This window comes from Catharus ustulatus, chromosome 20, assembly GCF_009819885.2.
Source record: "Catharus ustulatus isolate bCatUst1 chromosome 20, bCatUst1.pri.v2, whole genome shotgun sequence".
Lineage (NCBI taxonomy): Eukaryota > Metazoa > Chordata > Aves > Passeriformes > Turdidae > Catharus > Catharus ustulatus.
Window position 1 is genome coordinate 6,104,689 of NC_046240.1, and position 15,873 is coordinate 6,120,561.

At 46.2% G+C, this 15,873-nt stretch overlaps 1 protein-coding gene across 23 annotated transcripts in view; it reads left to right on the forward strand.

Annotated features, from left to right (window-relative positions):
* Nucleotides 1-15,873, forward strand: part of CACNA1G (calcium voltage-gated channel subunit alpha1 G) — a 144,742-nt gene that overhangs the window by 93,811 nt on the left and 35,058 nt on the right. For 16 of the 23 annotated variants that reach the window (XR_004419806.1, XR_004419807.1, XM_033076861.2 and 13 more), the window contains 7 exons: nt 281-404; nt 3,249-3,317; nt 4,180-4,364; nt 10,833-10,959; nt 13,630-13,755; nt 14,367-14,456; nt 15,018-15,231. Coding sequence is in view for 21 of the 23 variants with exons in the window: in XM_033076861.2 (XP_032932752.1) it covers nt 281-404; nt 3,249-3,317; nt 4,180-4,364; nt 10,833-10,959; nt 13,630-13,755; nt 14,367-14,456; nt 15,018-15,231 (935 nt within the window). In the remaining 2 variants the exon portion in view is untranslated. The remainder of the gene's footprint in view (nt 1-280; nt 405-3,248; nt 3,318-4,179; nt 4,365-10,832; nt 10,960-13,629; nt 13,756-14,366; nt 14,457-15,017; nt 15,232-15,873) is intronic. The other 7 variants (XM_033076862.2, XM_033076868.2, XM_033076865.2 and 4 more) reach the window with 1 other exon arrangement.

Genomic DNA, 15,873 nt, shown 5'->3' on the forward strand with positions numbered 1-15,873 from the left:
CTGCCCCGTTCCAAGTGACAAAATCCCCCTTTGAACATTCCCAGGCTTTAAAATTTGTGGCTCAGTTCTGTAGCTCAGATCCCTTTCTCTTCATAACCCAATCTGCCCTCAGTGTGCAGCTCTGCCAGGGAGGGGATTGGGAGATTGGAGCTCATCTGCCTTGCAAGCAGAGTGCTCAATTCCCCTGCTATGAGTTGAGCTGCTGTGTGTCTCCCCAGCCAGTTGAGCATTAATAGCTAGTCTGTGTCTACTCTTTTTTTTTTTTTTCCTCTCTCGACAGATTCCGTCTGATGTGCAATAAAATCATCACTCACAAGATGTTTGATCACGTTGTCTTGGTGATCATTTTCCTGAACTGCATCACCATTGCCATGGAACGACCCAAAATTGAGCCTCACAGCGCTGTGAGTTTCTGGGGTTTTCCTGTGCTCCCCTCGGAGCAAACAGCTGTGGTGTCTGTGCACTCGGTCTTGTTTTCTTTCTGTTTTTAAAATAGGAAGATTCCAACACCCCCTGAGTATCCTTTGAATTAGGTGCAGCAATTCTCCTGGTCCCTACCCAGTCTCCTTTCAAAGCACAAGAGCACAGATCGTGGCCTGCAATATATCCAATATCTCATTTCTGCAAGCACAATCAAGGTTTTAACACATGACATAGCATGACATCTGTCTCAGTTTCCTTCCCTGAGAAACCTTCAAACACTTCTCCTCTCTCAACACAATGTTCACTTCTTCCATCTGTTCCCCACGGGCTCGTATGTGTGGTGCGAATGGGATGGGGGAAACTGTTCATTTCATTCTCTTCTCTCCCCTTTGTGTATCAGCTTTGTTGTGACACCAGAAAAACTGAATTGATGCAGGCACTGCAATGCCAGTTCCTGGAGCATCTTTGTTCTAATGTGCTATGTAAGGACTCCTCAATCCAGACCCTCACAGCACAGCATCCAGCAATCAGAGGGGCAGAATCATCCTGTTGCTCTTTTATTTTAGCTTGGATTGGGGCTGAGATGTGCTGGGCTCTCGCTGATTTATCGCCCAAGACTGCTCATATCACAATCGTATAGAATCCTGGTTTGTTTATGTAGGCGTGTCAGGCTGTTCATTTTTGTGGATTTTCAATGTAAAACCTTAAAACTGGAGTCTAGCTGCTCTCTGCCTATTTTAAGCATTCCCTAGTAGTCCTTCTTACTGTAACAGTTTGCCCAGCAGCCCTTTCCCTATAAATCCATTTTTTTTTCAGTTCCCATGCAGTCGTGCACCAACTCTCAGCTGCAAGAAGAGAGCTGGGCTCCCTGACAGCTGATGTAACAGGGGGAGACCACCCTGCTTGTCCCCAAATTGGGCACCCTGAGAAACTCCCTTAAAATCCTAAATGCTTCCTTTGACCCCTTGACATGTCCTCTGAGAGTTACCACTCACCAAGACTGGCTCCAAAAGGAGCTGCAGAGAAGGGAAATGGGGTGACAAATGTGACTTGGAGGAGTTCACAGCAAAGGGCTGTAGCACACAAACCAAGTATTTCATGTAGGAGAGGAGGAGCTGTGGTGTCCCCTGGCACTGGGAGAGTGCTAAGAGGAAAGGAGACAGGGTCTGGTGTGAGGTTCATCACCAAGAGGTTGCAAGAAGGGAGCAGGAGCATGGCCTGGGAGCTGCAGAGGAGAAGAGGAATGCTGAGCAGTGGGGCAGGGGATGCAGGAGCAGGGCATTGGCCCTGCCTGTGCAGATGGAGCTCTCATCTGGAAAAAGAGAGAGTTAGTTTAGGTTGAGTTGTTTAAAATAATTGTTCTTTGCTTCCCTGAGCTGTGGGTTTTCAAACTGCTTCAAGTGAGTTCTCTGTCCCTGTCCCAGTTTCAGCTGGCTTATCAGAACAGGGGCTGCTGCTGCGAGCCAGCATGTGCTCCCCACTGCAGAGTGCACGACATGGCCTGGGGAGATTATCCTGGAACAGCCACATGCTTGCCAGGCAGGAATGCAATATCCTCACTCTCACCTCTGCTATTGCTGTTTTATCTCCAGCTGCACCAGCAGGTCCCTATCCTCTCCTCCTGCCCAGTGCCTGCCCACCTACAGCAGCCTTTTGTGTGGCAGTCAGCTAACAACGGAGATGTTTCGTATCACAGCTCGTGCAATCACAGTACAGGTCTAGGGCCTAATTAATTATGGACCATGTATGGAAGCAAGCTCCTCTGTGGTTCCTGAGTCACTTCCAGTAAATCATGATATGGCAAGCGAGAGAGTTGCCAAGGTGTTTTGTCTTGTTTAAATTGCATCTCATTTTGAGTGAGAGATCTGCATCTCTTATGGGACTGCTCTGTAGGGAGAGGCAGAAATAAATCCAAAACTGTTAAAAGCAGGACTGGGGCCAATTGCATATGCTCATACATACATGCACACACATCATCATTCCTCCAGCCTCTGCCTTCTCAGTGCAGGGAATCAGCTGTCTAGAGATTAGGGAAAAGTGTGATTTATTTAATAATCATCATTAAAAAGAAAGGGTTTTGCTAACTGTAGATAGGGAACCAGTCCATGGGCTGCTCTGTAATCACTAGCTGCTCTTGCTGAGTGGTGGTGCTGAGGGGGACATGGTCTGGTGGATAGCACAGGGGACTGGGAAATGAGGCTGTTTGGCTTCATGCCAGGCCTAGTCCATGGCTTTGGGCAACAGAATCAACATTTTGGGGGCAGGTCTCAGCTGGCATAAAGCCCCAGAGCTTGCTGGCTTTGCTGGAGCTGTGAAACTCATGCCAGGTGTGCTTCAGCATCCCACGGGTCCTGCTGCCTCACAGCTCTGTCACTCTAATATTGACTTAATTTCTAGGAGAATTGGGAGCTCAGTGATATTTACACAATGCAGTGATGTTTGCAGGTGAGAGGCAGGTAGAGATCTGTCAAGCACGTTTCAAGGAGGGCACATCTCCCTGTTTCCATTGTGGGGGGGGGGGAGGATGGTTTGGGGGAAATTAGGGAGGATTTGGAGGCGAATGGAAAGGTTTGGGGGGCAGTTGCCAGCCGTTGTCCCTGTCCATGGTGCTGACACAGAGCCGAGTACTGGCAGGGCTGAACCACGCAGTGTTATTGTCTAAATATTTGGATTTTTCTCCTCTTTGAGAGCAAACAATCCTTGGGCTGTGCTTGTTTCAGCACAGAATCAGGAGAACAGTTTTCAACCACCCAAATATGCACGGGGGGATGCACAGCTGCTGAGAGCAGGCTATAAAACATTGTCTCTCCTTTTCTTTTTCATAGGAACGGATTTTCCTAACACTCTCCAACTACATCTTTACAGTCATCTTCCTGACTGAGATGACAGTTAAGGTAAATGCAGGTGGAGGATAAACGTGCATGTATTGTATTTGTTGTTTTTTTATTGTGGTGGACTCATAAAACCCCTAGGTCTACCAGCTGTGAGTGAGGTGTATATTTTCCTCATCTGAATCATACCCAGATGCCTTATTCCGAGCACGTTTTACATCAGAGAAATTTCACTGAAGTTGCTCTTGATTTACACCATTATAGGAGCAAAGGGATCCTTGAATTCAGCAATCCTGCCCTATTCAGCAAAGCTCTTGAGCACATTCTTAACTTCAACCATGCATGTAAGTCCCATTGTCTTCAACAACCAGTTGTCCTCAACAACCTAAGATGCTGTGTGCTTTCCTGAGGATGGAGAGACTTAAGCATGTTGAAACACTTTGCTGGATTTGAGGCAGGAGGTTCAGAAACCCATGGCAGTAAATCTCTCTAGTCTAATTCATAATCATCTCACTGAACAATTGCTCTTTCTTTGGAAAGTTTTTCTAGTTTCTTTATTTGCAAAGCTTGTACATGGTTGCTTGGGTCAGCCACTCTGCACTTTCTCTCCTGCAGTCTATAGGAACAAAATCTGATTGAATTTTTTTATGCCAGAGCTAAAAATGTTGGGAACAATTTTGTGCAGGTAGGTTTATTTGCATTAAAAGTACATCAGCTGTGAGGACAAACCGGTATGTTTCTGCAGTGATATTTTCATAATTCTTTCAATAGAACACTTTGCTGGTTTGTCTAATTAGGCTTTTGTACTGGGAAGCAAATAGACCCAGACTGGAGTCTGTAAATACGCGTTCTCAGCAGGTTGCTAACTACAACAAACACGTTGGATGCTACCATCATAATTTCTTGCAACTTGATGTCTGGGCAGGTGGTGGCACTAGGCTTGTGTTTTGGGGAGAAAGCCTACTTGAAGAGCAGCTGGAATGTGCTGGATGGGGTGCTGGTGCTCATCTCCGTCATCGACATCCTGGTTTCGATGGTGTCAGACAGCGGCACGAAAATCCTGGGGATGCTGCGGGTCCTGAGGCTGCTGAGGACACTGCGGCCCTTGAGGTGAGTGGAGGCAGGGCAGGATCTAAGGGATGTGTGTGCCCAAGGTAGGGCTGAGCAGGCAGGCAGGGGAGGGGGCAGATGAGACGAGCACACAGTCTGTCAGCGGTGTCACCGCGGCCTCCCGCACACAGTGACAGTCCCCAGCTCCTGCCGCAGCTCTGCGCCCTTGACTTGTTTTAGGACCAGCCCCAAGTGCCAGAGAAAACTGATCAATGCCTCTTTTGCTCATTAAAACACACATCCCCTGCTATTTGTGTTCTCATTTGCTCTGTGTAAAGTGCAGCTTAACAGCTTCTTCTCTCCCTTTCCTTCAGGCAGTCAATGGCTTTTGTAACAAAGAAGGAAATTAGTAGCAGGTGGTAGATCATTTTTAAGGAAGTAGAGACTCAACTGTTGGTTAACCTAGAATGCAAAGAAGCTTTTTTCCCCAGCTCCCCATTAATTTTAGAGACACGTTTACTTTGAAAATGACCCAGACAAGATGAAAGCAATTGTTCTACTAACTTGGCCCCCCAACTCTGCCAGCAGGCAGTATCCCATGCTCCAGGGACAGGCTCCACTCCGGTAAGAACCTGCCCAAGGACCGACTTCTTCTAAACTTCTTCTGTTTGTGACCTGTGCCCCAAGGCATGAAGGTTTCTCTTCATGCTAAATGCAATTCCTCTTTAATACCATTGTTGCTGCTCCTGTTATGCAGCAGCTAATAAACCTTCCTGCTCAAAGCATCTTTGTGTGCCTGTCATATCTTACTGCTGCTTCCTCCATAAAAAGGTTCGCTTTGAGTGAGGATTTTTCTCTTTCAGAACAGAAAAATAGGACTCTGCTTCTGATAGAAGATGTTGTTTTACTCCCTCTATGTGAATAATATGTCTAAATAACAATGGCCATGCCTATACATATCTTTCAAATATTTTCAACAGCTATAAAGGACATTCTATTCAATTGGTCTGTATATGTGTGTTGTACCTGGTGAGTTTTAGGATGTGAGCTGCTTTTAATCATTTTTATCTGGACAGTTGGCACCATTGGGATAGTTCAGCTCCCTCACCATGTAAGTAGACTGTATTCCTATGTGACTCCAATTCAGGCTCTTCTCTCTTTGTGTGTCCCCTGGTATCTTAGATGCAGTTTCTGGGGTAGTTTCTGCCCAGTTGCTGGTTGGGTAGATTTGCTCTGCTCCTCTGTTTCTGCTGATTTTTGACCCATGTTAAGAAACCTATAAAATAATCTAGATGGCTCAGGGTAAAAGAAGGATTGATTTCTCTTCTCTGAACTCTGGAATGCAAGTTTCTCTTTTGATGTTCCATGGTTAAATCAGATTTAAAGTGAGACATTTGGGTTGTGCTGATCTCTGCTGGAGTCACCTGTCTGACCTGGTCAAAGCCCTATATTCTTCTTTGTAGATCTGTAGAGCTGTCTGGCCAGGACTTGGGTCTTTTTTAACTGGAGCCTTCCTCTGTAGTCACCTCTGTGCTTGAATAATCTGCCGTTATGGGGCATAATCCACTCAGTAGCTGCAGGCTGAAGGAACACCTGCCATCTGAAGCATGTGTGGGCTCTTCCATTGCTGTGCATTCCTGTTGGTATTTGTTTTGTTTTCTCAGGAGAGTAAAGGCATGTTTTCAGCCAACATGCTGCTTCCTACTACAAAGGAAACGTAAAGAAGGACAGCAACAAGCGCATTCCCTAAATACGTCCAGAATCAGTTCTGATCTCCCATTATTAGATTTGTAGGAAATGAAAAAACAGCCATCAAACTGGGGGCTTTTCAGTAAGTCATAAATCTCTCCCTGTGCAAGCCCATCTGCCTCTGTGCTGCACATCTGGGCTGCCTTGAGCAGCCTCTGCCCGCAGCTGGGCACAGCTGGGCACAGCTGGCCGCGCTGCCTTTGCCGCGGGCTCGGCGTGTGGCTCGGGAATCACATCCCCGCTGCACAGCTGGCATGTGGAGCTGCATCGAGGCTGGGTGACAGCTGGGACAGGTGACCTGGGGTCTCTGCACGCCGTGGCTTCGGTTGCTGTGTCTGGGTGAAGTCTCTCGTGGAGGCTGAGCCAGTTTTTCTTCTTCAGGAAGGTGTAAGGCAGAGACCAAAGCAAGCGCTCCACTCTCACCACAGAGGAGCAAACCTGGCTCCTTCTGTCCTCCCTTTCTGGGGACACTCCAGGACAGCAGTGCAGCACACCCTCAGTGAGAATCCAAGCCACAGCTGTGTGTGTCGTGCTCAGCTCCAGGGCAGAGATAGGGCAGAGACAACCCTGTGTGTTGGCTTTCCCACTGGAAGGGAAGGGGAATTCCCATCTGGAAGGGGGATTCTTGCAAAAGATCTCCCTCACTCTGTCTCTGCTTTTCTCCTGAGGAAACCACCCCATTGCTTTATGCAGCACACAAAACCCCACAGGCTTTTGCCTTCTGCCCAGGCATTAAAAACACCTGTGTGCCAATCACAGGGTTCTGATTGCATGATTGACTATCAGCCTCCAAATTGAATCCATGAAGATTCAAGCCCGGCTTTATGACCAGAATTCCAAAAATAAATTCACAGAGGAATGACATTTAAAGATGTTTTCATGACCCTGTGATGTTTCAGCCAGTGAAGGGATTGCTTATACAGTAACATTCCTTCCTAATGTGTTCAACCTGCTGTTGTTGGGATCAAGTGTTATAGCTTAAGACACAAGAGAAATCAAAATTGAAAATGTATTCAGATTTAATGTGGGTGGACTTTGGGCTGTTTTACTCTCTACAGAGCCTGGGCTTTGACTTCTAAAGCACACAGATAAATTATTCACTTTTATACTATCATGGTCTAATAGTCATTTCATAACTCTCTTCTATCAATCATATTATCACCTTTGCTAATTTTCCTTTAATCTGTGGAGGAAGGTCTTCATTAATGTTGCTTCATCTAAGTGCTGCTACTTCTGAGACTTCTCATCAGGAAGGTTTAATGTTGGTAATGGATCCAGCTGGATGAGGTTGGCAGTGGGTTTGGAGCATCTCACACCAGGGGGAATTAGAGGGAATTAACATTTCTTCACACCAAAATAAAGAAGAAAGAATGTCTCATTTCAATTTCCCTGTTTTTCATATGCCTGATGCAGACTGGAATTGTGCTGAATGGAACCTCATCAGGTCTCCTTTTCTTGCACAATTGCAGGGCTCCAAATCAGCTGCATCCTTCAGCCATAAATTGCAGGGGTGTGGGTCAGATAATGAGATTTTACAAGCCTGATAGCAGCAGGACCTTTGCAATACTGATGAGATGTGGGGATGCCATATGTTGACGTATTGGAGGTGGTACTAATAAAAGCTGAGAATTTCATTGACACCTCTTAGAGAACTGTAAGACTCTTAGGAGAATATCAGGAATCTTCACATGGATTTGCCTCATTGTTGGATCAGGTCCTTAGTCTGAGGCAGATCCAAGGTCTGAAGGTTGCCATTAGTAAGTACTATTATTTTTCAAGATTTTTTTCAAAGTCTTTTTCCCCTGTAGTGCTGAAAACAGCACTGGCATAGAGCTAAACTGGTGGCAGCTTTTACCCTAATGCATTCTAATTTGAGGAATTCCCTGGTTGATTAAAATGCTTGAAACAGCCAAATGCTGCCGTTTTTCAGCCCTTTTTTCCTCAACATGCACATGACTTTGCAAAGTCAGACAAGTAACCTCCTATTTTCCCTCTCAGCTGGATACGAAGTAGTACCTCACAGGGGAAATCACTGCATTATTTCTAGAGCAGCATTTCTTAATAACTGTTGGAGAAAATTGTCAACGTTAAACTCTGGAAACTAAATTCCTTCCTCATTCCCCAAAATTTAAGGATGCTCCAGACCACAGACCTTCAGTTTAGAAGACTTGTGTTTGGTTCCATCCTGCATGACAGTGGACAGAAATCCGTGATCCCTAAAGTCAGGATCCCTATGCACCAAAGGACCTAATCTACATTTAAATAATTGGAATTGGGTTGCCTTCCTACCTCTGAGAATGTGGCTTGCCCTCCTCCTGTGCCTCAGTTTCCCACCTGTGTTGTGTTTCACCCAGGGATGTGAGGGATGGGAGAGGTGTGGAGGTCTTTGGTCCCTCTGAGGAGCTGGGAAAAATGTTCAGCCTCAGCCTGCTCTGTGCACTCAGACATTGCCTGTTAGGCTGCATTTCCTGGAGCTGGGCACAGTGAGCTGCTGAGCTGGGCTCAGCTCCCACCCCATGGCAGCAGCAGCAGGGTCTGCAGGCTGGGCTGAGCCCTGTGGGCAGCTCTGGCAGCAGCAGGGTCTGCAAGCTGGGCTGAGCCCTGTGGGCAGCTCTGGCAGCAGCAGCAGGGTCTGCAGGCTGGGCTGAGCCCTGTGGGCAGCTCTGGCAGCAGCAGGGTCTGCAAGCTGGGCTGAGCCCTGTGGGCAGCTCTGGCAGCAGCAGCAGGGTCTGCAGGCTGGGCTGAGCCCTGTGAGCAGCTCTGGCAGCAGCAGCAGGGTCTGCAGGCTGGGCTGAGCCCTGTGGGCAGCTCTGGCAGCAGCAGCAGGGTCTGCAGGCTGGGCTGAGCCCTGTGGGCAGCTTTGGCAGCACACACTGACCAGTCCCCACACTGCTCATGGAGTGTTCAGCCTTCTGCTCCTCCAGCCATCTCACCCTCCAGCTCCTTCCCTAAAATACCCACATCTGAGTGCCAGGAAAGCTGAGGCATCTGAAATTGGGAGCCACAGCACCCACCTGGCAGAGATGCCCAGTGTGAGGAATAGCAGCATCTGCTCTTTGTGTTTCACTGGTAAGAGAGCAGATAGAAATACTACCATCTGTTTCTTTCTGAAAGTGATAACTGATGAGTTACCCTTGACATTTTTGAGTAAATATTTAACCAGAAAAAAAAGGAAATAAGCTTTAGCTTTTCAGGATGCAGTTTAAACCCAGCAGTTTTGGTAAGAGCTGGTGGCTGTGCTTTGAGCACTGCAGGTCACTCAGCTTGCAGGTCCTGGGGCAGGAGAGGGAGGGAGCAGATTGGCTGTGGTCCCAGATGAGGCCACACATGATCAGTGTGAATGTGTCCATGGGGATCTCTGCTGTGAGCACCATGCCCAGGAGAGGGAGTGGAGGAGAGCTTGGACCCTGTCCAGGCAGCAAAACTCCAACAGTGCTTCGGGTGGTGGAGCCAGACTTGGGGAGAAATGGGAGAGGTGCTGAGAGGACTCCCCTGGCAGAAGAGAGACCCAGGCAGAAACTAGAATGTGGGGAAGTTTGGGGCACATGTGAGAGCCAAGTGTTCAAAGGAGTCACCAGCAGCACCCAGAAACACGCAGACACTTCCCTCTGACTTTCCCAGCATTTAACAGCTTCTGACTCATGAAAGCAGTTTCTATGGCATCAGTACAAACTGATTTACAGAGCTAGTGAAATGCTTAATTCCAGTTGGCATCAAGAGGAGGGAGGCATGTAGCCTCTTCAAGTGCCTTTCTTGGTCCCCACCTTCAGGTCAGTGAGGCTGAATATCTCGTTCATCTTTCCCAGCATGGTGAGATGGCTTCTCTAAATCACACAAGACTTGTCCTTTCTTTGCAATGTTAACCTTGAGAGTATGGTACAGTTTCTATTTTTTTTTCTTCAGTCATGAAGTCCACATTATTCTTCTTCAACTTTCTGATATGATCTAATCTTCTGTTATGAAATTCTGTGTGCTACCAGACAGAGAGGAGCTACAGAAATTAGGTTAGATGCTTCTGGTCCTCCAGTGAAGTTTCACCTGGAGCACAGCACTGTTTTAGAAGTGAGGCTGTACAGTGGGTATAAAGCAGAAATTGTGATGGTCTGAGGGGTAGCTCAGGTCTCTGTACACAGCAGCACTATAAAGACACAACAGATTATTTTTGAAGATGAGAGTGGTGAAAACACTTGCACAAATTGCCCAGAGAGGTGATAGATGCCCCATCCCTGGAAATGTCAGGGGTTCTGAGCAATCTGATCTAGTAGGAGGTGTCCTTGCTCACTGCAGGGGGTTGGATTAGATGACCTTTAAAGGTCCCTTCCAACCCAAACCATTTTGTGATTCTGTAATTGCTACAGATGTGTAAGAGTGGCAGCTCCATTTAATGGACTGAGACTGGGAAATCAGATGTCTTACCTAAATCTGTATAGGAAGGGACAGTGGGAGGCCCTCTGCTTGTAGTAGTAGACAGGTCACAGGCATGAAAGTCTGTGTCTGTGGATGGCCCAAGCAAAACAGCTGAATTTTCTGGCCTGGCTTCTCCTCCTCCTTCTCTTTATTTATGTAGAGCTGCATACATTAGACAGAAACCCTTGCCCCCAAGACCTCTATAACTTTACAGGTCAATCTTCCAGAAGTGCTTTTTTCATCATAATTTTTGAGTAACTTGTCATTCTATAAAATTTTCAAGTGCTATATTCTTCATATCTTCTATTTTGATAGGAGGCAAAACTGAGCAGGAACAGGACTAACAGCTTTTGTAATTACTTGCCCTTACAGAGTCATTAGTCGAGCCCAAGGTCTGAAGTTGGTGGTGGAGACTCTCATGTCGTCCTTGAAACCCATTGGGAACATTGTGGTCATCTGCTGTGCCTTTTTCATCATCTTTGGCATCTTGGGAGTTCAGGTGAGTCCTGTGGAACCTCAGCACCAAACCTGGCAGTGTCACAAGCCCCAGATTGCCCCAGTCAGGGTATCTGTGCACATGGCACAGGGCAAGTCTGTCTGAACTGGAGCTGAAGTCAGCATGGGTGGGTGTCTGTGCTCACCAGGAGCTGGACTTGCTGACCTATAAAGGTCTCTCTCAATCCAACCCATTCCATGACTCTATGATCTCCCCTCCACCTTTTTTTCTAGTTACAAATTGATGGGGAAATAGAAACTCAAAGCTGAAATCATTGGCTTGTAAACTCCAGAGAGACCTTGAACTGGAGATTCATTCAGATTCTGTCAGTTTGTGTAACTGAAAGCTTGCAGAAACAGATTTCTGAGTCTGTTTCCTGCCAGCTCTGCTGGCAATATCCTCATTCCCAGGAGTGCAGGAACCCAGGGGAAAAGTGGCAGTTTCCAGTGCAATTGGTTTCTCATTACCTGGGAAGAAGAGATTGCTTCATATAAATATTCTGACATAACACTTACTTCTTTCTGAAGTTTATCTGATCTGTCACAGCCATCTTTTGGAAAGCAGCTCTATTTGGCTTTGTTTTGGAAAGGTGTCTTATATAATATTTTACACTAACATACTGCTTAAATAATAAATACAGCATTGAAAATAAACAGGGAAGAAAATCATGCCATCCATAACCACCTCAGCAGCTAGATTGGTTTAGCATTACACCAGAACAGCATCCATCCATTATATTAAACAGATTCATAAAACTAAGCATATCCCATAAAACAATCTAACTCTCAGACATGAGAAAATTTATGCCAGACCACAAAACTTGCAGTATGCTTTTTGAATTTCATCCCTGCTAATTGTGATGCTTTCCCTGGTGACTTGCAGCTTTACATTAAATTGTCATGACTATTGATGTGATTCAGTGGTAGATACAAGCAAGACTGATCCTGTATTCAGGATGCAAAATTCTCAGTTAATATTTATGTCTAATTAGGTGTAAGATGAGGCCAGAGCTATTTTCTAGAAGAAGATGATCTCTCAAAGTTGCAGTTAGTTTTTCCATTTCAATATAAGCTGGGGATCAAACTAGATGTTTTTAATGCTATTAAAATCCAGACATTGAAGTTTCTAACAGCATTTCCTCTTAGCAAAACTGTTTTGGTTGTAGAGCTGCCCATGTGTGAATAGTCATAAATAAAATACAAGGAATAAGTGGATAAAGCCAGTCCAGTAGGAAACACTGGGTTTTTTCAGAAGTGCCAAACTGTGAAGTAGTGGCAGGGATCCGTGTTTTTGCAAATTAGGCTTTGTATTTCCAAACCCTGTCAGGAGCAGTGTTACTGCTCCCACCTGAGTGGCATTACAGTCCAGCTCCTGGAGAAGTTACATTTACAGGCAATACACTAAAAACAGTTATTTACTTTCCTGTTTAATTAAAACTTTTCTCTGTGAAGACTACATCTCCCCAGTCTGCCTTACCACAGATAGTGTTTCTCCATGGAAAGATCAGGGAATACTTCTTGCATCCAAAATTTCTCTGATTGCGTCGAGCAGTGATTAATTTTGCATGCCCAGAGACCATCTTCCTGCTGTTGATTTCTGAAGGAAACCCATGGAGAAGTGTGTGGGTTTATCTTGTTCACTGTTATTTCTACTGCTATTTGTCTAGAACAACAGATCAAACCCCATCAGTGTCTCTTCTCAGTATACCCAGGTGGTGTTTTAAGGAGCCTGGAGAGCAGGTTGCCATTCCTCCCCCTTCTTCCCAACAGTAATGTCAATAGCTTCTGTCAGCAAATAAAAGTGGATTTGCTGGCTGTCTCCTGGGCTTTGATACCATCCATCCCGCTAGCATCAATCACCCTGTCTGAAGTAATCATCCCCTGCCACTTTCTGTTCCATGCATGGGAAGCACCAGGTGTAGAGTTGAGCACATGGAGGCTCCTGCTCCTCGTGCAGATATAAATCAGGACCTGACTCTCCAGGAATTGCATCTCCCCAGGCTTAAAGCAAAGAAAATAAGCTCAGGATCAGGTACCCAGCACGGGCTGGGCTTGGCTCCTTAAGCTGTGCCCAGGGAATATTTTCAGAGACCCTGCAGAGCTTTCTGACAGCTGGGGCACAGCACCCAGGATCAGAGAGCAGAGCAGGACTGACAGCAGTCGTGATTCAACATGAGCATCAACCCTGGGGCTTTGTCTCCCCTCTGAAGTGTCCCCCTGTGACCTCTGTGAGCAGAGATTAGCCCATCCCTGTGCCTCTTTGCTGCCACCTCTTCTCTGCTGACAGAAGGCCCCCGTTACACTTCATTTGCTGTTAACTGGGCTGAGAGTCACCAGAGTTGTTCCACGTGTGGTAAGAAGCCATTAGCTGGTCTGGGCTATTGGTTGGGGCTACATTTGAGCCAACAATTCAGGAGCAAAGGCCTTTAGGTGAGTCTCAGATCACTGAACCAGACAGCTTAATGCATGAGGTGGGTGTCCTAAACGATGTGAAATCTTGCATTTGCTCATTAGGTGTGTATTGTACAGGCTGCTCACTCTTAATATCCTGCATGAATGAGGTCAGTTCCCTCAGCAGCTCTGGCTGTGTGGGCTGTGCAGAGAACTCCAGAGAAATGCCCATCACCTGTGGACTGAACCCTGACTCTTCCTCTCTTCTTTGCGTGTTTCACAGCTTTTCAAAGGCAAGTTTTTCATCTGCCAGGGGGAGGACACCAGAAACATCACAAATAAATCGGATTGTACAGGAGCAAGCTACAAATGGGTCCGGCACAAGTATAATTTTGATAATCTCGGCCAGGTATTAATAGAACGGTAATCTGCTTCTTTGCTCCTTTACCTCCTTGACTTAAAACCTGTGGCTTATTATCCCATGGGATTTTCTTACAGGGCACTGCCAGCCACAGTAAATATTCAGTTCACATGCACAGCATTCTGTCTCTGTAAATCCCAAAGGCAGTGTTTCCAAGCAGGCACACACTTTTTTTTCGGAACAGAACAAGCGCATGTGGCTTCGTGGAGCACTTAATTGCTTCACTGCTACATAACAAACCAAATATATCTTGCAGAAGGGCTTGTCTAATAGAGCTGGACATTTTCAGCCAGCTCTGCAACGCAGCCTTTTTTTAGCAGTGTGGTAAGAACTAATTAGTTGGGAGCAGTAGAGACCCGGAGGGTGGAAATGAAACCGCTTTTGTCTTCAGCACTGTGGTTTCCGAATTGCTGCTCATTGCTGAGCCAGCCATTGGCATTGATAAGTTTTGCTGCCGAGAGAAATCTTGGTCATCAAAGTGTCCCATTATCAGACAGGTAATGACATTCCTCAGGCAGGAAAGGGCAAAGAGGAGTAAGATATTACAAGTTAAAAAAAAGTTTTAGTGCAACTGTGCCTTTTTTTCCATGCGTTTCTAGGCCCTGATGTCGCTCTTTGTCCTGGCCTCCAAGGACGGGTGGGTGGATATCATGTACGATGGCTTGGATGCTGTGGGAGTCGACCAGCAGGTACAGGCTGCAGCAGAGCTCTAGCACATCACTTGTGACAAATGTCACACGTTTTAGCTGTTGTTTTGAAAGTACTGTGGGCTTCCACAGCCAGAGGGGGTTTGGGATTGGGATCCAGGGTGGCGTTTAATCCAAGTTGTGGGATGCAATGAGTTCAGTAAAAAGTCTGGATTTGTACTCAACACTCTCCCTACAGATTTTGCAACATGACTGGAGTAACTATCACTGAAGTGCACCTATCAAAGGATGGTTTGACTGCTTAAGCAGTTTGGTCATGAGAAAAGTAGTGCTTTGTGTCAGTAGAGGTTTGCAGTGAGGGACTTACAGTAGCTGCAAAGGATGCTGCTGTCCTTTTCACAGAAGAGAGGTGGTGCTTCTGTCCTCAACACATTTCAGGAGCAGTCAGTTCAAATGTCTCAGAAAGCTCTAATTTTCAGGAAGAACAGAGCAGCCTGAGCTGCCTGAAAGGGCTGTGAGTTCTGTGGATGGCACAGCTGTATCAATTTGTTCCCATTTTTCTTTTTGAGGTTCAGTTGAAATTTGCCTTCCTCCACTTTGCAGCCAGTCATGAACTACAACCCATGGATGCTCCTCTACTTCATTTCCTTTTTGCTGATTGTGGCCTTCTTCGTCCTCAACATGTTTGTGGGGGTGGTGGTGGAGAATTTCCACAAGTGTCGGCAGCACCAGGAGGAGGAAGAGGCCAAGAGGCGGGAGGAGAAGAGGCTCCGTCGGCTGGAGAAAAAGAGAAGGAGTAAGGAGAAACAGATGGCTGGTCGGTAGTCTTTCCACATCTTTCTGAGTCCTGCTTGACCTTCCACACAATCCCCTCCTCCCTCCCCTCCCTGCCTCGCGTCTGGTGATAATTCTTCTCCCAAAAGCATGTCCAGCTATAAAATTTGCATGAAGGAAATAGTGTCATTTTAGGCTGAGCAAGGAGCCAAGGAAGCCTTTTTAATGGCTGCATGATTTGCAATGACCTTTCCATTGGGGGTTATTTAAATTAAAAAATAATAATAATCAGGCCTGGAACTTCTTGGATAGCAGAGCTCAGTGTCACACAAACAGTGACAACTGCAAAGATCAGTAGTGCTGGATGGCATCATAAATCTCAGTCATGAGCACTGCTGCTGATAACTGGATTCACTGGTTTATTACAGTCTTGTAATGCCACAGTGATGTTACCTGTCCCATTTAACAAGCAGGTTTATTTATTGGCACGGTAGCATCACTGCTATTCAAGAATGTAATAAAATACTGGAGCCATCTCATTCTAGTAATGCTTTAAAACTCCATAGAGAAACATATCAATGCATTTGCTTGAGAAATACAGATTAGAAGAAAAAAAAAACAGACAAGGAGAGTAACTCACACACAAAATAGTGTTGGTGCAAACTGAACCCAACTCCCACCAGAT